The sequence below is a fragment of the Silurus aristotelis genome (assembly GCF_946808225.1).
Source record: "Silurus aristotelis genome assembly, chromosome: 11".
Taxonomy (NCBI): domain Eukaryota; kingdom Metazoa; phylum Chordata; class Actinopteri; order Siluriformes; family Siluridae; genus Silurus; species Silurus aristotelis.
In genome coordinates, this window is record NC_139584.1 from 3,996,755 (window position 1) to 4,018,456 (window position 21,702).

General features: G+C 40.4%; 1 protein-coding gene across 5 annotated transcripts in view; it reads left to right on the forward strand.

Annotated features, from left to right (window-relative positions):
• Positions 1–21,702, forward strand: part of rfx2 (regulatory factor X, 2 (influences HLA class II expression)) — a 45,396-nt gene that overhangs the window by 14,874 nt on the left and 8,820 nt on the right. For 2 of the 5 annotated variants that reach the window (XM_083554914.1, XM_083554913.1), the window contains exons 2-9: positions 9,035–9,154; positions 11,125–11,205; positions 11,698–11,777; positions 13,976–14,237; positions 15,564–15,638; positions 18,897–19,078; positions 19,687–19,806; positions 19,996–20,117. In XM_083554914.1, the coding sequence (XP_083411040.1) occupies positions 9,050–9,154; positions 11,125–11,205; positions 11,698–11,777; positions 13,976–14,237; positions 15,564–15,638; positions 18,897–19,078; positions 19,687–19,806; positions 19,996–20,117 (1,027 nt within the window). In that variant the 5' untranslated portion in view covers positions 9,035–9,049. The remainder of the gene's footprint in view (positions 1–9,034; positions 9,155–11,124; positions 11,206–11,697; positions 11,778–13,975; positions 14,238–15,563; positions 15,639–18,896; positions 19,079–19,686; positions 19,807–19,995; positions 20,118–21,702) is intronic. The other 3 variants (XM_083554915.1, XM_083554916.1, XM_083554917.1) reach the window with 3 other exon arrangements.

The window sequence follows — 21,702 nt, forward strand, 5'->3', positions numbered from 1 at the left end:
AACCGACCAAACGTATAAGATACACTGCCATTCTCTATTCAAGGTTTCTGGCAATGAAATTAAGGTCGTGCATAAACAGGTCTTCAGTTCATGATCACACCAGAATGGGGGATGGATTTCAGAAGATATTTGGATATTTCACCTTATATAGCCCTGTTTAAGTGGGTCCCATTACATCAGTCCCAAAATCAACAGTCTCTTTGTGGTCAGTGTAGTATCTACCTGTTTAACTGGTGTTGAAATGCTAATATGTTTCTTTATATTTATTGTATGATTATATAGTTTGAAACATCACCAAATTCTCGTTAATGTTGTTGCAACTTGTTTTTTATATTCCATGTTTTATTTACACTGTGGTGGAAAAATATGGTTCTCTTTAGGAGGTCACTGAGACCGCTATTAGAATGCATCATCACTATATTAGTGTTAGCAAGTTTGTTGCTACTTTTCAGCCTACCTTATTACAAGTGACTCAAATCCAAACAGCTTTTGTGACTGCAAAGCTAGCTCAATAGATGAGCGTTTCAATTATAAATCCTTAAGATCATTGTAGAAACACAAACTGGAAAACAAAAGAAAATGAGTGCAGGTTCAGGGCTACATAAGGTTTCAATAGCGAGGCACAGAAGCTGCAGCAGCAGCAACAATTGTTGGCCGAGTGGAGCAACAGTAACACATTTCACATAAAATAAGTAACAAAACAATCACAGTTAAAACACAGTGAACGTAGATTTCCAGATCAAACGATCATGAACGAGTCTTAAATACATCCATTAACATGAATTTATAGTTGGTGTTGAGTGCTGTGTATACTCATAAACCGTTAAAAACAAAATTTCTGCCGTTTTCTTTGGTCTGAATCTTTTCCTCGCCCTCTGCTGTTTTCTAATTGTTACCTGTCCTGATAACCCTGACCCTGATTGTTGTTTGACCAGTTAGGTTTTTTTCCTCTCATAATAAAAAGGAACGAGCGAATTCGCAAAATGTAGTTGGGTAAAAAGTAAGGTATTTGTTTTTTAAATGTAAGTTAAAGTAAAAGTCTCCCCAAATGGAAATTCTTCAGTAAAGTACACATACACGATAAAGCTACTTAAATACAGTATCTAATTACATTTACTGGTTTGTTAATGGTTGAGACGCGCGTGTGTCTCACGGTGACCGCGCGTGTGTCTCACGGTGACCGCGCGTGTGTCTCACGGTGACCGCGCGTGTGTCTCACGGTGACCGCGCGTGACCGCGCGTGTGTCTCACGGTGACCGCGCGTGTGTCTCACGGTGACCGCGCGTGTGTCTCACGGTGACCGCGCGTGTGTCTCACGGTGACCGCGCGTGTGTCTCACGGTGACCGCGCGTGTGTCTCACGGTGACCGCGCGCGTGTCTCACGGTGATCGCGCGCGTGTCTCACGGTGAATGCGTGAGACTTGAGAGCCCTGCTGATGTCAGAGGAGAAAAGAAAGACCCGTTTTTGTGCTGACAAAGTCAACAGTCATTCATATATAAAACCATTACAGTCACGATGATCAGAAAAGCATCATATCAAATCTCGGGTCACGGCACCACATTGAGAATCAAATGCGCCCCAATTTATTTGGGGACATGATCGCTAAAATTATATACTTGAAAACTGGAAAAAGTTGAATGTTTAATCTCTGGTATTTTCGACCTGGTTGTCGTGCTTTTGAAATTTCATGGTCACTTCTTACCCAATCTTCTTACCCACATGACAATAATAACGTGACAGGATGTGTGTTTGAGACCAGTGGAAATGTTTGAAGTGGCATGTCGATACCTTCGTTTCCTTTTCCTTGTGATTTTTTCCCTCTGTTGTTCAATCGCTATGGGCAACAAGGTGGTTTAATAGCAGGGGGCTGGAGATGCTCCATTTTGTCCTCAGTGAAATCGGGGGAGGGGAGGACGGTGAGGGGCTGTGTCCTTGTCGAAACACCCACATGTAAGAGTTTATGTGGAGGACATAGGCTTCCTCCTCACAGCTGCGCTTCAAAGTGCTTCAAAACACTTTTCCTTTTTCCACCACCGGGCTGAGAGTGGAAATCTGGAAAGGTTTACTGTGTGTGTGTGAGTGTGTGTGTGTGTCTTTGATGGGAAAAGGGCTCTGGGGAAGCGACGAGTTGTAAGTGTGAACAAACGGTCTCCATGGCGACGATGGGCTGTCGTGGTGATGGATGGAGTACAGAGGGAGGATGAGGAGATCAGTCTGAGTTTGCAGATTTTCTTTTTTCTCCCCTTATTTTTCTCTTTTCTCGTCTCCATTTATTTCTCTTCTTTTCCTGTTGTTTTCATAACTTTTCTTCTTTCATTTCTGTTTTCTAAAGTTTTCTTCTCTATGTCTTGAATCTTGTCTATTTTGTTCCTCTCATCTCTTTTTTTGCCCCACCATGTCTCTTCTGTTCTATTTCTCTTCTCGTCTATTTTATTTCGTATCTGTTCCCTTCTTTCCTTTTGTAGTCTTGTACTTTCTATTTGCCTTCTAACTCTTGATGATTTCCTTCTTCTCTTTATTTCTTTATTTCTTTATTTATTGCGTTAACCAAAAACAAATGAGACAAGCTGACCAACTTCTTCTTCTGCTGTAGAAATTATGTCTTAATTTGCTTTCATTGTTGTGTGTATGTGAGAAATTCTTTGTCTTCACACTAGTGTGTATAATGGGAGTTTGGATAAGATCTTCATTCTTAATAAGAAGATGAAACCTGTTCTTGACTCACACACAGTTTGCCCTCGTCACTCTTGATGTCCATCCTTTGAGCTGGGTTTCGTTTTATATAGATACATTCAGATGTTTTCTTTCTTTTTTTTTTTCTTTTTTTTTTAGATCAGTCATCTACTTCCCAGCTATAGAAGTCTTTTGCAATGTGAAACCCTGAACAAATTCAGCACAGCGAGATCTAAATTTAAAGTGAACTGTAAGTTAAAATAAACAAACCGCTTCAAGGGCTTATGACTGCAGTTTGCATGACAGTGATGTCCCAAAACAGTTTTGGGACAATGTCCATTTGTCAAAAGCGCTACACAAATAAAACTGGTTTAAATCAAACGTTTTACTGAAATTGCAGCAAAAATCAAGTTTGCAGTTTTTACATAAAAATTCTGTTAAAGTTCTGACATTTCTTACCACAGCTGTAATAATGGCAACATTTCTGATCAAAACGTCAGCACTTTCTCCAAAGTAATATGTATAATAGCTTCCATTTCCAGAACATAGTATCTATAATAACAGTGACATTTATGCCTGACAAAAGTTTAGAAACATCGTCTGGTTTATGGTTTTCGAGAGACATGCGCATGTTCTTTTTTTAACCTATGCAACAAACTAGGTCATGTAACAGTATGAACATTTACTTCAACCAAACAGAGATATACATGTCCAGACTTTATTTTCATTGAAAAATCCTCTCTTACCATAAAGAACAGCTTTACAAGCTCTCGGCATCCGGACAGTTTGTTTCTCCAAACGTTCATGTGAAAAACTTTGCTATAGTTCTTGTAAAACTTGCCAAATTTGTTCTTTACTAGTTGATCACTAGATTTCTTTCTTGTGATCCACTTCATCCCAGAGCAGTTACAATAGCATTTAGGTGCACTGACTGGGCAGGACCTTCCATTATAGATATCACTCCAGAAGGCTTTCTAAATAAAACTTGCTTGTCGTATGTTAAAGTCGGTTCCAATGAGCCGCACTCCAGACAGAGTTGCATGGTGTGTGTTGAAGGGCGGAATGGTTGTCATGTTGGTTTCTTTTACCTGAAATAAGCTTTCAACCTTCCCTGCTCCAAAACAATCTTCTCTCGTTATACACAAGTTCTTCTTTTCGAGCCAGAAATGTCACCTCTGTCCACAGAACTTTCTTTACATTAATTTTGTAATTGATGCGTGTTTTTGGCTTTTGGAGTTTTTTTTTCTCTTTAGATAGAAACAAAATGAACATAAATGTATATCGAAAATGACCCTGTGTTTCCAAACTTTTGACATACTGTAGTGATGAGTAAGATTTATGCTAACTGTAATAGTAAACATTATGGATAGCAAAAAGGCCAATAACCCAACATTTCTGATGGTACTGACTGTAATAACTATAACGCTGTTAAAGAAAAAAAAAAAGTCTAAATAATCTCTGGAGTGTTTACTGACCCTGGTCTGTGTGTCCGTCCTGATTGTTACAGAACTCGCTGTGTTTTTTTTTTTTATCGCACTTTCAGCTGTTGCGACTTTGTGCATCTGCAAAACCAATACATGTAAATATATATTTCCTGAGTGTGTGCTTGTTAAAATGCAGTGTGTTGTTCAGTGGATTATCAGCACACACCCAGCGGTTGGAAAAGCCATCTTGTGAAATAGTTGTTGATTTTGAAGCACAGAAGTGTAAAGCTACAGCTTTTCCTGTTTCCCTTGTACTTTTTTTTTTTTTTTCCTGATTACTTTTACATTCCTGGTATGTTTTGATCTGGAGGCTCCCGATCACAGTGGGCTCAAAGTTCCTGAAAGTAACTCCACAAATAATTGTAGAAGGGATATAATTGGAAGCCGAGCTGTTTTTTTTTTTTTTTTTTTCTTTTTTTTAACCCCAACACCACCCTTTCCTCTTCCACCCCCCCCCCCTCCTTTCTTTTGCCTTGCCCCTCTCCACCCCCGAGAGGCTGAAATGAATAGGTTACGTATTTATTGTTGTAAGTTTCTGGTTAATGTGAGATAGACAGCTCGCTCTGGGGACAGCATTGTTTGGTTTGGGAAGTATTCTGCCGGTCGCCTAGCAACAGGCTCCTGGAAACGGGAGTGGACTGTGTTGCTACTGGCAACGGTTGTTGCTCTGCAAACAATGTGGGCCGGAGCGCAAACATGAGCCAAGACCGTGGGCTCCGGCGCTTAATTGAACATCTGCATGTGTTTTTCTGGCGCACTTTAAGTTCGCTTCCCTTTAATAACAAGCGACAAACTTCCCCCTCAACCCTAATAATAAGAGTCATCTTTTTATTTACGTTTTATTTTATTTATCAAATATCACCCGTTTAAAACACAAAAGCGCTTTTATAGGCATAGCTTTTATTCATTTTAATCTTTCACTCCTTATCATTTCGGAGCAGCTCACTAACATGACGTCTAATCTTTTTTCCCCCCTCGCATGCGTCTCAGCGCCGGGTTTAACAGCCGCTTCATGCGTCGACTCGCACGTACAGTAATGAAGCTTGACTCCGGTCACCACAGCCGCCGTTTCCGTCCTCAAGCCCAGACGAGCCGGGCCTCCCACTGGGTGCTGCTTTTGTACTGTCCAGAGCAGCTGGTGGGGAATTTAATGTGGCTTTTAACCTCTGCGAGAAGCCCGCACAGAGACCATCCCAGACCTCCAGACCTCCCGCTCTTCACACGCTCGCTCACACTTAATTAAAGTTCTGCTCAGGAGCTCCCTCAGGACAAAAGCAGAGTCTGAAGGGCGCCAGTTAAAGTCCCTCTGTTTCTGAAGTACTTTAGGGCTGAAGTAGCACCTGAAGAAAAACAGCCTTCTCTTCTCTTCTCTTCTCTTCTCTTCTCTTCTCTTCTCTTCTCTTCTCTTCTCTTCTCTTCTCTTCTCTTCTCTTCTCTTCTCTTCTCTTCTCTGCTTATCTCTTCTATTCTCTGCTTATCTCTTCTATTCTCTGCTTGTCTCTTCTGTTCTCTTCTCTGCTTGTCTCTTCTGTTCTCTTCTCTGCTTGTCTCTTCTGTTCTCTTCTCTGCTTGTCTCTTCGCTTCTTGACTCGTCTCTTCTCCCATTCTCTTCTTATTACATCTTATCTCTTCTCTTCTTTGCTTATCTCTTCTCTTCTCTGCTTATCGCTTCTCTTCTCTGCTTATCTCTTCTCTTCTTTTCTCTGCTTGTCTCTTCGCTTCTCGTCTCTGCTTGTCTCTTCGCTTCTCGTCTCTTCTCTTCTCTTCTCTTCTCTTCTCTTCTCTTCTCTTCTCTTCTCATTCAGTGGGTGAAAATGCCTTTCCTCTCATTCTGCCCCCTCTTCATTGTCTAATCTCTCTTCTATCATGTTTCCTCTCCCTCATTCCCCTCTTCTTCCTGTAACCTTTATGAGCTCATAATTAAGCTTAAATGGCACACAAAATTTTATCACCTCACTTTCTCCTCTCGTCTCGTCCCCTCCGCTGTCCTCTTGTGATGCAGGAGTAGTAAATTTTGGAAAAAAATTTTTTTTGGATGATTGCTGCAAGTCCTTTTGTCGAGTTAGGACTCATCACCTGTTGCGTCCACATTTTGCCTTCGCACTTACAAACCCGTGTCAGGTCCGGGGCGTGTAGTCGAGCGGTTCGAGGGATATAAATAACATCATTGAGCGCTTTTGTTTCTGTCCAAGCTCTGTGCTATCAGGGGAAAAAAAAGTGCATTGCGAGCCGAGGGACACAGCTGGTGTTGACAGGAGAGACTCCGTCACAGTGGGACTTCAGTATTTACGAATCTTGTAAAATCGAATAAATACTTTTTTGTTCGGAGCGAGTGTATGGTTTCATGCCTAATTAATTGAGTCATATTGGTGCTCATCACTAGGAGCAACCATGTTTTTTTTTTTTTTTTTTTTTTTTTTTTTATCTTCTGCTTCTTCTTTTTTGGTCTTGTCAATCTATTAGTCACTAATTAACAGAATGGTAAAAATATTTCTGAGGCGATTTCTTTGACAGATTTAATCAGGTGCATAAATGCAGGCTGCTCATTGTCGTTCTGTGTTAAGCACTGATCTTAAAACAAGCTGTCAATCAAACACACACACACACTTGGCGTTTTCATCCCAGCTCTGTCCCTGTTGCTCAAATGACTGGTTCCTTCCAGGAGCTGATCTGAGATCTGTAGACCTGGCCGTGAGCGAAAACGGAGCAGGATATCCGCTCTCATATCGGACGGATTAGAGGCTTTAGTCCAATCCTAAAAGATGAGACGCTTCATCATAAGACCTCTCCTTCGATCTGTTGTTCATTGCTAACACTTTATTGGCACGGCCGGCCGTATACGGCTTTACCAAAGCAACCCTGAGACTCAAAAAAAAAAATTTCTTCTGTAGAAATACTCGTGTGGAATGAACCAAACTGAAGCTTTGCATAGAATAAAAGATAATAATACATCGCCTAGATACAGTGTGATGGTTACAATGGTCTCCAAAATTAGTAAATACCTTTCTTTCTCCTTCTCTTTCTCTTACTGTTTCTCTACCCCCCCCCTCTCTCCATCTCTCAATATAAATCTGTACGTCTTACTTCTATCCATCCCTCTGTCTCACTGCATTTCTGCCTGTCTCTGTCTCTTCAATCTCTCTCTCACTCTTTCTTTCCACTCTTTCACTATATATCCATAAATCTTAATTCTACCCACATCCCTCTTTCTCACTGCTTCTACACCCGTCTTTCTCTCTCTCTCTTGTGCACATGTGCGCTCTCTTCAATTTCTCACTCCATATCTATACATCTCTGTTCCACTCATCCCTTCCTCTGTGTGCATTTCTGCCTGTCGTTCTCTCTCTCCCTTCACTCTGTCTCTCTTGCTCTTCCTTTCCCCTCTTTCACTATGTATATCCATAAATAAATATATAATCCTTAATTCTACCCATCCTGTGTTTATCCATACATCCTTTTCTTCCACCTCTCTCTCTCTCTCTCTCTCTCTCTCTCTCTCTCTCTCTCTCTATCTCTCTCTCTATCTCTATCTATCTATCCATCTCCTTTCTAACCATATATCTATAAATCTGTTTTACAGCATCTCTCCCTGTCTCTCTCTCTCTCTCTCTCTCTCTCTCTCTCTCTCTCTCTCTCTCTCTCTCTCTCTCTCTCTCTCTCTCTCTCTCTCTTATTTTTTTCTCTGTCTCTCTCTCTCCTTAATATACGCCTTTACGTGTCTCTTAATATCTTTGCGTCTCTGCACTTCTCTATCTCTTGCCCTCTGTTTTTCTCACTCATTCTGTCTCTCTCTCTCTCACAGTGTCCTGTTATCCCCATTTCAAACCACATTCCATCGCTTGCGATCTCTCTCTCTCTCTCTCTCTTTGATAATGTGTCTCTTTTCTGTCGCTTTAACTCTGTTTCTTTTGTCTCTCAGCTGATATGTTTCGTCCTCTGTTTCTGTTTCTCTTTTGATCTCTCTGTTCTTCATTCTCTATTTCTCATAATTTAATTCTCTCTTTCTCTCTCTCTCTCTCTCTCTCTCTCTCTCTCTCTCTCTCTCTCTCTCTCTCTCTCTCTCTCTCTCTTTCTCTCTCTCTCTCTTTTCTTCTTCTCCCACCAAAGTTCCAGAACCAGTGCTTTAAAAAAAACAAGCTAAGAGAAAGAGAGATTGGGGTGGGGGGGATTGAGGGGTGATTAGGTATTGTGGTATTGGAGGGGGGCAGGTAGGGAGGTGTCCAGTGTTCAGGGTGGTTGCCATGGTTCCCTCACCATAGCAACCAGCAAACGTTTACAAAGCATTGAGGAATTTCCTCATATCAGCTGGATTATTGGATCCCCTGGAGACGGACTCGCACACGAAACAAACGCTGCAGCTCATCAGAACACCATCCTGTGTGTGTGTGTGTGTGTGTGTGTGTGTGTGTGTGTGTGTGTGTGTGTGTGTGTGTGTGTGTTAGAGAGAGTTTTTTATTTCAGAAGTTTAGAGAATTCTCTCTGCAGATTCCCCAGTTGTTTCTCTCTTTCACTTACACACACACACACACACACACACACACAACTTCTGGCTGTAGTTGAACTCCCACCCAAATGCTGTGCTCAGTTGTGATTAGACTGTTAATGTAGCTTTTATTCATTGTGCCACAAAAAAGGTTCAGAGGTGAACGGCTCCTGGGGGGTGTCTCTCTCTCTCTCTCTCTCTCTCTCTCTCTCTCTCTCTGTCTCTCTCCCTCCCTCCCTGTCTCATGCGTTGCCCAGTCTGAATGCTCACTGAAAAGGCTCTTTGTAGAACCAGTTGGCACAAATGCCAACGTCTCGTCATTCAGTAGTCTGCTCTCATCCTCAGCTTTTTGGGTGTACCCCCACTCACATCTCTGTCCTTGTGTGTGTGTAGGGAGAGAAGAACATAATGCAGAACTCAGAAAGCAGCTCGGAGGCAGCGTCCGCAGTGGCGCTACAGACGAGCACTTCGGCCCAAGCGCCAGTCGTTCAACCTGTACCTCCGTCACAACAGGTACACACATACACACGCACACGCCGGCACACACAAATGCACACACAAGTAAAATGCTTTATACCTTTATATATGAACTATTTTTCATATTCACAGTCACTGAGAGCAATTTACACACGATGCCTGATAGAACACTCAAAACTCACACGTACAATTTTATTATCAGGAGAAAATTCCCCAAAATGTCCATCCTGTCAGAACCCAATGTCCATCAAACACATTTTGCTGGACTGTGATACTTCTACCCCAAATGAACACAAACTTAAAATATGATTTTTTTAATTTTTATTTTTATTAAAACACACGTTTAAAAGAATTTGCCCACACTACAGAACAGGCAATGAAAGAAAAAGCAGGTGAAGAGCTTAACAGAGGATAACTGACAGCTCTGAATCTTAGTCTAGTTAATTAGAGTCTTCTCAAACCTGCCAGGAGAGATGATATGGAGTATAAATAGAAGTCTTGATTAGTCCTTTGAGAATAAGGAGGAGGAGAAGAACAAACCGTAACGATTTGGAAAAAGGAAGGGGGGGAGAAAAAAAAATCTGAGTAAACGAGGGTATGCCGGCTTTGCAGTGAGTTTTTATGACCCCCCCCAGTCAGCCACGTTCATAACATTTATTACCTGTTATAATGTTTCATCAAACCTCTTGGTTCGTTTTTTCCTTTAAAACCCCCGGCTACCTACTGGGGAGGTAAATCATACTGATGTTCTGCTGAAAAACAGGAATGTATTGTGTCTGATTAAGAAAAATGATTAGTCTCAATAGTTGGAAGTCTGGTGTTGGGTTATACACCAGATATATATAGTGTGTTTAAAATATATATATATATACATTTTCAGACAATCAGAATTGTTTAATCCATATGTTTACCAGCTTATAGTTTAAAGTTCATAAACATTTTTATTTATCCCAAACATAGTTATATACACAATACAACTTGCAGTGAAATGAAAACCAATGAGTGTTAAACCAGTTTCCTTGCTTTTCTCCCTCTCTCTAAAAAAAAAAAAAAAAAAAAAAAACGTATTTAAAGCTAATAAAACAAAACCAAAAAATTGGTGCATGTTGCAAAAAAAACTGCACTGTGCAATGCCTCTATCCTGTCCTCCAAAAAAAACCTTAAGGTACAACGTCTGGAAAGCTCTTAAGCTAGAGACTTCCTTACAAAATAACAACAAAAACTCAACCTCCCATATCAACGCTATCTAGGATTTTAAATAACATTATGTATCATATTTATTATTAAGCGTGTGATATAAAGTGTAGACGTCTCCCCTGTCCGAAACTGCTGTCATTCAACATGAATCGACTCTTTCAATCAGAATTTAACAGCCCTCAAATGAAAAAAACTAATTTTACACATGCAGTGAAATAAATAAAAGTAAAAGTAAATGAATAAAAAAAGTACAAAGTTCAAGGGAAGAAAAAATTAAATTATATATATATATATGACCCATGCGCACACACATATACACATATATACATAACACATGCGCACACACACACACACACACACACACACACACACACACACACACACACACACACACACACACACACACACACGAATTCCCTCAGCAATTACACAAATGTAATTATTATGAATTATTAAGAAAAATGCTCATATGGTTGTTATGGTGACACTGATTCAGACCATAGATGGCAGATATATAGATATACAGCAACCAGGCTAAACATAATTACATTATAACGTTATGAGCAGTGAAATAAATAACACTGTTTATCTCTTCATCATGGCAACTGTTAGAGAGTGGGAAATACTAGGCAGCAAGTGAAATATATAACTTTTGTGTATATATTATTGAAGGCTTTTCAACAGTTTTAATTTGTGCTTGTAATTGTATTATGGTTGCTCATCAGGCTTTCACAGACAATATTTATTTGTGTGTGTGTGTGTGTGTGTGTGTGTGTGTGTGTGTGTGTGTGTGTGTGCTGGTTTTGTAGCGAGTGTTAGTTCAGACCACAGGCTCATCCCCAAAGCCACAGGTCCAGCAGCTGTCTAGGGTGCAACAGGTTCCTCAGCAGGTACACACACACACACACACACACACACACACACACACACACACACACACACACACACACACACACACACACACACACAGTAATCTCTTCCACACCTGGCACATCTTATCTGTCTTTCTCTCACTCTGCCTCGTGCTTTATCTCCCAAACCAGTGGCAGGTGTGTGAAAATCCGACATGATGAATTCTGTTCGGTTTTCCAGACTAATAGCGGTTTGAGGCTCGTTAATGAGCTTTGGCTTTTTTGCAGCTCTTTTTTGGATCCGATCACACACTTACGTTCTCACCATAGTTTCAGATGTGCTCCTTTCATATCTTGAACTCTAGTACTGATTGCGGAAACTGCATTGATTTTTGCTTGTTTTTCTCTCTCTCTCTCTTTGTGTGTGTATGTGTGTGTGTGTGTGTGTGTGTGTGTGTGTGTGTGTGTGTGTGTGTGTGTGTGTGTGTGTGTGTGTGTGTGTGTGTGTGTGTGTGTGTGTGTGTGGGCCAGGTGCAGCATGTACAGCACGTATACCCCTCCCAGGTGCAGTATGTTGAAGGAGGAGACACAGTCTACCCAAATGGCGCCATGTATGTCACGTCTCCTTTAATAAAAAACTGAATAAACACCAATGTAAAGCTCTTTTCTTTCTCATGTGGCAAATGAAATTGTTTGATATTACCCTTATTATCAATTGAAAACTTTCAATAAATGTTATTTTGACACGCCTACCAGACATGCTGTAGGAGGAGCAAATCATTTGGCAAACGCAATCAAATGCAGCTCAATTGTTCACATTCAGCGTAAAGTAAACACTTGAGTATGCATGAGGCCTGCAAAACATTGGCTAACTTTCTGATGATTAGCTGTTTTTATATCTGGCTAATGTCTTCAACAATCCGTAACGAGCAGCCCAGAAGCAGGACGACATGAGGAACGTTTTTTACATTATACATTCATAGCATTTGGCAGATGCCCTTATCCAAAGTGACTAACTTGTATCTTATTTATATATACTACTGAGCCCTAAGTGGTTTAAGGGCCTTGCTCGAGGGCCCAGATTGGTCGTGCTGAGATTTGATCTCATAACCTTCTTATCAGAAGTCCTCTGTCTTAACCCCTTCAGCTACCAGTGGTTTTCATCAATTGTTGTAGCAGTTTAGCAGCTGACGTTTCCACCAGTCTGATGCACGTGTGACATGCTCTGTCGCTTATTAAAACCCAAATCAAACTCTGGTGGAGATTTGAAACTTTCCAGTCTGTTACGTTTTTAGATATTTCTCACAGCTTGTCAGTAAAATAGATTTTTTTCCCCTCTTTATGGCATGTGCGGCACGCATCGTGGGACACGCGTGTCGCTGTTCATGCAGCGCCAACCTCAAAACATCGCTATAAGCCCCTGAAGGCTTTTTCGGCTTCCTTCAGTAATGTGAGACTAATTAGACCACACAGTAATTAAACATGTTTATCTAAAACTAGACAGATTTGTTTTTTCGCCGTGCTGTCAACCGAACCGAGTGCGGTCCGTCTCCGTCTGACTGCCTGACACGGTGTGGGATGAACAGTCTTCGCGTCAATTTTAAAACTGGGGATCAGAAATGAAATTTTGGTTTTCCTTTTAATTTCGTGTAACGGATACAGAATGCAAAACACACTTCTCGTTATCTTCGTATCTCACATAGCAGGTTTCCTACACATTTTGAACAAATTGTGGAATTTGATTTGAGTGATTTCCAGGTCTTGATTAATATGGAAAATAGAACACTGAATATTCAAAAATATTTGTGTTTCCATACTATTGCCCTATTCGGTTTTCTTATTTATAAATTTAGGAATAAAAATAAATAAATAAAATGTTTTTATTAAACAAAGGCACAAAATGTGGGGTTTTTTTTTCATCTTAAAATGCTCTGTGTCCACACTTTTGTTTTCAATTGTTTCCCAAAAGTTGCTCATCCGCAATGAATGTGATTGAGCGAAACGTATGACGATTCGACCCTCCTCATTTACGTCTGTTGTTTGTTTACTTTGAAACGTCACGCCAATGTCTAAAAATGCTCCATTGTTTTCGAAAGCCTCCGTTTTCACAACCCGCAGCAAAACGGCGATTTAAAATTTATCTGTTTCGGAGAGAAAAAAAATTTTCTCTTCAAAAAGCTACACATTTTCGTTGACTGAGAACGTCGTCTCAGTGTGGACAAAAGGCGAAAATGAGGCAAAAGATGCCTTTTTAAACGTTTTAGTGCAGTCCAAAAGTTTGTTAATGGAGTTGGTTGCAGACTCTCAGTGCTGCCAAAAGATTGGTGCTCAAACGGATCTGCACAGATGTGTTCGGTCGTTACTTTGGGAGGCAGCAGTTGCCGTGACGGTACGGCGCCTCCGACTGTGCCGTATGGAAAACATCTGAGATTCTGTCTCCGACGTACATCAGAGATTGCAATGTAACGTGTTATAGTTTACATTTTAAATTGTTATTTCAGATGTTAAATAAGTATTTTTCCTGAATCTTATAAGTCTGCATATTTAAGTCTGGGAAAAGATGGAATTTGGAAATGAAAAATGTGGAGGAACCCTGATATAAGGAGCTGGTTAGAGAGAGAGGAGAGACCGTGAGACAAAAAGAAATGTAACTGAGAAACACTTGTAGACAGGAAGAGACTGGAAAAGGAAAAGAGATTGGAAAGGAAAGAGGCTAATGGAGAGAATGGATGAAAGTGTCAGGGATGGAGAAGCTGTCGTATGTTATATGTCTGTGAACTCCTTAACCTTTCTCTCTCCGTCTCTTCAGCCGCACAGCGTACACCTATAACCACGACGCCCAGCTCTACGGTCAATCCAGCGGCAACTCCTACTTTGACACTCAGGCAGGGGCTACGCAGGTCACAACGGTCGTCTCCTCAGCCAGCAGCGTCGCCTCCCACGGCATGGTGGGCATCCCCATGGACGTAGGCGGCAGCCAAGTGATCTCCAGCAGCGGCGCTTATCTCATCCACGGGGGCATGGACGGCCGCCATCACGCCACTCCGTCCTCCCGGTCCTCCTCTGCGATGGTGCGTTTCTGCCGTTTTCCGCCAGAAAAAAAGCTGTTTTATGAAAGAGTCCCCTCAGGACACCACATGTTATTTCCTTTTCACATCAGCCTGAAAGCAGCAGCTTTCCCTTTCTGCAATGTGCTGATTAATGAAATAATCCAGATGTTCAGTCAGTTCAGAAATCAAAGCATGAACCACCGTTACTGTGTCAAGTGAACGGGAGAGAAAACTGGACAAGGGAACGTGAAAGAAGAAAACGGGGGAAAAAAAGGCGAGAGAGAAAGCGTGTGAAGATGATGGAGAGAGTATCCTCGCAACAGATCGCAAAACCCACGGTTCGGATCACATTACGGTTTTTGAGTCACGGATCGGATAATTTTTTTCGGATCAACCAAAAAAAAGGGGGGGGGGGGGAGACAAATACAATGCGCTTTCCATTTATTACGAGAAAAGTTACAACCTAAGAAAGAGTGATCGTGAGGAAGAATGGAAAAGGAAGCGAGAGAGGGACACTGGGCAAAGGACGAAGGACAGAAAATCTGGTACAGAATGTTGGAGAGGTTGGAAAGAAATGAACAGAGAGGTTGTGTTACAGAGGGGGAGAGACTGGTAGTGGGGGGAAGACAGGGAACGAGAGACTGAGTGAGATACTATTGGAAACCTTGGCTGGGAGGAACACAACGAATGAGACCAGATAAAAATACTTAGTAAACAACTGAGATGAATATTAGATAAAGATATTTAAGTGGAGGGGGGGAGGGGGGGGGGGCAGGCGGGCGTTTTCTCTTTCGTCACTTTCAGTGATTCACCAGGGTCTAGAGCATCTCGATCGCCCTGCGGCACATAGCATCCCCACTCGGAGCATTACGTTTGGCCCTTGGGAACCTTTAAAATACCTGAAAGGATGCCTGCTTTCTCCTTCCTTCTCTCTCTCTCTCCATCTTTTATCTGGTTTTAGTCTGTCGTTTGTCATTTTGCAACACGAGTGAGTTCCAAAGAAGAGCTTTATTGCGGTATTATGAATTACACCCAGGCTTTTGCATTTGCATGCGTCATTGTGCGAGTCGGTAGGAGGATCTCGGCCTGCCGCCTAACCCCCACATCTCCGTATTCACATTTTCTTTTGTGTAACGTGTTCGTCTGCACACACACACACACACACACACTGACTGTAATGGAATTGTCCTGATCTTGCTACAGCTAACAGTATGATTGCTTTTTTTTTTTCTTTCTTTTTTTTTTTGGCATTTCTTTTTCCTTACCTTCCTTTGCCTGTCACCTGTTCTCACTCCCCTTCTTCCCTTCCCTCTTGGTTCTGCATGCTCCTCCCTTCTTTTTCTGTAGCTTGAAATGGCGATTGAAAACCTCCAAAAGTCTGAAGGGATTGCTTCTCACAAGAGCATCCTGCTCAACAGCCATGTAAGTCCTCTAAAGCAAACTTTATTCAGAGAAAGAGCATAGAATAAAGCGAGGCCCACTGCAGCCTACACTCCACACCTTCCTGCTGCTCCTCTGCTTTGCTAATTGCTTTTCTATTGTTGGGTGTCGCTTTTCCGCCTGGAGAAATGATTGCGTGACTGCTTTCCTTATTCCGAATCATCTTCTGATGTTTTTGCATGATGTTTGATTCTGAAGTATTTTATATAATGTACCTAAAACTAATGTATAAAGTTCAGACTAATTTTAAACTAGAGCAATGTAGCTTATTTCGAGGAACTGTCTGTCGTTGTTCAGAATATTTTTGCCCACGCCTACTTCAGGTCTAAACCTGAGTACAGGTTCAGATCGTGAGGGTGCAATGCGTCTCAAATCAGTAACACAGTGGACCTCACACAGACCACTTTTTTTTTTTTTTGCAGGGCCTTTATTTGCATATCGAACATGATTGGTTCTTAGTTTATGATGCAGTAACTTGTACATTTATGCACGCGATCTAAATCGGCGTTCCACAGCTTAATTCTAACTCCGTTTCTCTTTATAACATGCAGGATAATATATATATTATTATCAGTCGGGATCTAGGTCTTAAATCTAATTCTTAATGGTCTTAAGAAGGTCTTAAAAAGTCTTAAATGTGACTTTGTGATTGTTGAGTGTTATCGTAATTGTTATACGATTTGACATTATCGAGTAAATCGCAAAACCCAAACAAAACTCAAGTAGGTTAGACTAAGCCTAAGCTATTTTTATAAAAAAAAACAAAAAAAAAACATTGTTTGCTGGAAAAAGACACCATAGCATACAAAACCTAACCAGCTATCAAAGATTTATGTACATTAGCATGCACTATTATGCTAATCTGCTGCTGTTGTGTAATTAACACATACAAGGGGTTCGGCTAAAGGAGCAGTAACGGGCCATAAATAAGACTTAATTTTCCCTGATTGTTGCGCATAATCTGTTCTGCCCTTCGAAGAGTTTTGGCAGTGGGCTTTTAGTTTTAGAATCCGGCTCATAAAGAGTTTGATTGTTATCTCACAAGTTAAATGGAGCATGTTCGAGCAGGGAAATACATTATTCTGAGGACTCTCCAGGTGGTACAGGCCTAGGACCGGGAGGCTCCATACAGAACACAGGCTTAACTTGGCACTCAACTGAAATTTACCCGCCCCTGTTCTTTGTAACATGCTCAAGTGTCTTTAAACAGTTCCAGCACTACACTTACTTTTTTACTTAATGGCAGAGCTGCATCTCAGGTGTGTGTGTGTGCGTGGGAGTGGAAAATGTGCTTTGCCTTTCCAGGCTGCTGTCACTGCATCAAGCCGTTGTTTATTTCTAATGTAGACAGTAAAATCTCCCATGTAAACTAGGGGTGAACCGATACTGACAATGACACTAATCCTGATCCTTATAGCAGTTATTGCTCTGATATTGTGCTCATTACTAATCACTGAATCACCGGCGCTCAAATACCGCCAATATTTTCACGGCCTTAAAAAGTCTAAAACTTGAAAATCTAAATAGAAGGTTTCAAATTTGCTGTTCTTGGTTTTAAATGAAACGGGTCTTAATTTTCCGATGTCCATGTAACGCTACCTCTGATGCTCATTAAAATGCTCTCGCAGCACTTTAGAAAGTTTTTGGTCGTTTTTGTGATCCAAATAGAATTCGCTGTATTACGACTACAACTGAGACCAACATGCAACAGAATCTCTTTCGGATCGTACCACAGATTTGTTTTTTCAGAGGTGGGGAAGTGCAAGTTTAGCGACACTTGGCTTGAAAAAATTAATTTAGGGCTCGGTTAAGGCCAGATCTTTATTACAACTTATTTGTCTGTGTGATTTTGATGTCGTGATCTAGATCTTAAATTTAATTCTCAATGGTCGTAAAAAGGTCTTAATAAGTCTTAAATTTGACACTGTGATTGTCGATGGTTACAAATGTGATATTGATTTTTATACACCAGTTCAACGATCAAGAAACAATAAAAGAGATTTAAATTTTAGACACCACGGCGCCTGCTTTTTTTCCAACAAAAATAATCCTTAACAAATCCACAGCACTGTTTTGTATCTCTGAGCAATAGCGAGTAAGTGAGTGATTGCGAACGAACCGAATATCTTCTCTTTTTTATTTTTTATATAACCTTGAATATCAGTATTCAACATTTTCTGTTTAAAATATCAAAACATTATTTTATGCATTTGTAACTGCAGGTTAAAGCATTACATGCTTTTCTCAGCTGCATAATAATGTGTAATAGGGCTGTGTATCAGCAAGAATCTGGCGATACAATACGTATCATGATACCAGGGATGCGATACAATATTTTGCGATTCATTGCGATACTGATATAGCCATAATAGTTTTTTACCGTTCTTTGTGCTAATACTTTGTCACTGTTAAAGTTTTTTTCAAATCTTGATATTGCGTTTTTGAGAAACGATAGTATATCGCCAAATAAAACACTTGTGTATCGATATTTTCTTACACCCCATTATTTCTGATTTAATTTGCTTGGTAACAGTCTAAATGTCTTTCTGATTCTAATTAAATGTAAGAAATTGATTTAAAGATGATACACACTTGCAGAAAAAAGAGTCAGCTTTCCACAGTAGTCCTTAAGGTACCAGCCCAATAACACACTCAGCAAAAATATCGTTATTGATACTCACCCCCCCCCCCTCCATAAAAAAGCAAAAAAAGGAGAAAAAGATAGGTATCATTTTGTTTGTCAATATTGCGCACACCCCTAGTGCGAGTGAAGCAGACTGCAAAAAGAAGGAACAACTACACCATCTTGCTTTGAAACAAGCAACCCGATATATCATACAATTGTATATTATATGGAAGAGGGTCGAAGAGTGTTGAACATTAAAACCAGTGGCTGTGAGAGCACTTCACTTCAGTGAGCACTGAGCACTGGGACATTTCATAAGCTTACACATAAAACTCTGCATTGCGTTTATTTCTAGTAGCGCATCACAGCAACAAACATACACTGACTAAATAAAACTTTCCATGATGCCACTGATAGACAAATACTGAATTGATGACAATTTTTGGGAATGTCTGTATCGACCTTGAGTGCCAAAAACACCTCAAACTCTTCCTGTGTAGAAAATAATCAATGTTGATCAAATGTAGCTGTTTATTTTAATGTGGTCTTATTTGTTTTATAGGCTTTAGAATCAGTGTGAAATTGTAATGAAAGTTTTGTGTGTGTGTGTGCAGCTGCAGTGGCTGTTGGATAACTATGAGACGGCGGAAGGAGTGAGCCTGGCACGCTGCTCTCTCTATAACCACTACCTGCGTCACTGCCACGAGCAGAAGCTGGACCCAGTCAACGCCGCCTCCTTTGGCAAACTGATCCGCTCGGTGTTCATGGGGCTGCGGACTCGCCGCCTCGGCACCAGGTTTGTCTCCACGCGCACACCCTTAAACAATCGTAATTGTTAATACTACTGAGATTGCGCTAGTTCTGCTAAGATGTTTGTTGCATATGTATGTAAGGAGTCTCCAGTGTCAGTGCGTTCTAACAGGCAGAGCTGTAATGTTACGTTTTTCCAATACTCTCAGGGAGTTTATGCTTCCGCAGTCACGTGGTTTTTGCCTAATCCAGTGGTCCCCAAACATTTATCTGTGAGGGATACAAATGAGCATCACTTGTCAAGTGGTTTAAAAGAGCATTAATACTATCCTAATGGCATTTTTTTTTTCATATTTATTGCTATTGAAATTAAAACATTTGCTTATGCGTATGGTTAATGTGTGAATCGAACAAAAAATTTTTATGACTAGAATTCGACCGATTTTACCGATAGCTAGGTTGGATTGTACTTTCCGATAAACGATTTATCAACCTTTAGTTTTTAAAACAGATACTGGATGGATATATATATATATATATATATATATATATATATATATATATATATATATATATATATATATATATATATATATATATATATATTTGGTTTTAGTTCATTTTAATTTACCTGTGGAACATTGTGTCTCGCAGGGGAAACTCAAAGTACCACTACTACGGCATCCGAGTGAAGCCTGACTCACCTCTCAACCAACTACAGGATGACACTCAGTACATGGCTATGAGACAGCAGCCCATTCACCAGAAACAGAGGTGTGTGTGTGTGCACACTAAATGCTCATTCTCTAATAATTAGTCTTTCTTTTCCCTAATGAGCAAAATGATCTCTAAATTGCTTCCATCTCGTAGTTTCCCGATTAGTGCCCGTCATGTATGAACCTATTGCCCTAGCTGACGTGTGTGTGTGTGTGTGTGTGTGTGTGTGTGTGTGGGCGCGCACAGGTTTAAGCCGCTACAGAAGATGGGTGGGATGAGCGATTGCATTTCCTTCGGCTCTCCGCACTCCAGCAGCACACCGGAGCAGAGTGTCGCCGCTCAGAGCCAGCACCACCAACAGTACATCGGTAACTAATACTACTGTAATATAACACTGCATTCAGGAAACGTGTACAACATGTACCGTAATCCTGTGTGCTCCATATAGAATTTACCCTCACCTTCATATGAGCTTTGCGTATTCATCGTTTGTGACTCTATGAGGAATATAGTTCTAACTTTAACAAAACGCATTATGCTATATATCACGAACCCCGAGACCAGGATACGCCGAGATACAATCGAGACATGAGTCTTAAATAACTGACGATTTCGTAATCCCTGTTATGAACTGACAAATTTGCTAATGTTATAAAGCTATGTAAGAAAAAACTTAAGGTTTCTTGAGACAGTGCGGAACGTTACACACGGTTCGGTACGAACCTCAGTTTTTAAGTCACAGTTTGGTTCAATTTTGGTTGTGGAAAGAAGTGCAAAATAAAGAACGGCTTGTCGTTTTTTTATTAACGTCATTTATTATTACCATTTGCGAACAACAGTTTACATTTATGTAAATCAATTTGAAATTCTTGATTTAAATAAAAAATATATACAAATAAAATAGCATAAATCTAATTACCGTAATTTCCGCACTATAAAGCGCACCCATATATAAGCCGCACCTACTGAATTTTACAAATATTTTTATTTTGAACATAAATAAGCCGCACCTGTCTATAAGCCGCTAATGTACTTTACAAAGGCTTTAACGAAAGACATGTTACACACGGTGTAACGGGTGAAATATGTTGCGCTTCCTTTAGGAGCATAGCGGTATTTTGGGAAGAGCCTGGAACTGCATTCTTCGGGTATTACTGCGTGTGTGCAAGACCGAGGAATATGTCCTTATTATTTTCTGATGCTCATTTCTAAGTTTCTTTGACTAACCCGTAACGCTGTTGCCAAGAAAAATTAAAAAGCACAAGTTTTAGAAACCGGTGTCTGTGCTTATATGATTTTTTATTGTAACTGGAGTTAGTGAGCTCTCCCTTCACCCAGACTCAACACGTTACAACGGCTTGTATCTAAACAGTAGCCGACCAAAAAAGTCATTGTTCACTGTCTTCCTCCTTTCTTTCACAATTATTCCTCGGGAGTTTATCTTTTGGCATCATCGTGCGTTTAAAAATCACCCGGTGGAAGTTTTTTCTCCCGATGCCGTGCAGCTCAGAACACAGGTGAAGTGCGTTTTTTCGTTTCCGTTCGGAAATTTCATTGGTCTAATGTTATGGCGTTCAGTTTTTTGGCTTGAAGTTTGTAAAACCGGGAAAAACCCAGGAAAAATTCATAAATTAGCCTCTTCGTTGTTTAAGCCGTGGGGTTCAAAGCGTGGGAAAAAAGTAGCGGCTTATAGTCCGATACGGTAATGCAAAGACCTTTTTCTTATGTTGATTCAATTGAGTAATTGATTCAATTGCCAATTTAAATGATCAAATTAAATTAAATAAATCGAAAAATTAAGTTTACACTTGTTAGACCCTTTTTGGATAAAACAGATGTGTATATTGCAGCAGCTATCAATTATTTTAGTAATCGAGTATTATACCGATTATTCCATCGATTAATTGAGTAATCGGATAAGAAGGACTTTTTCTTTATTAAAGAGTAATACTA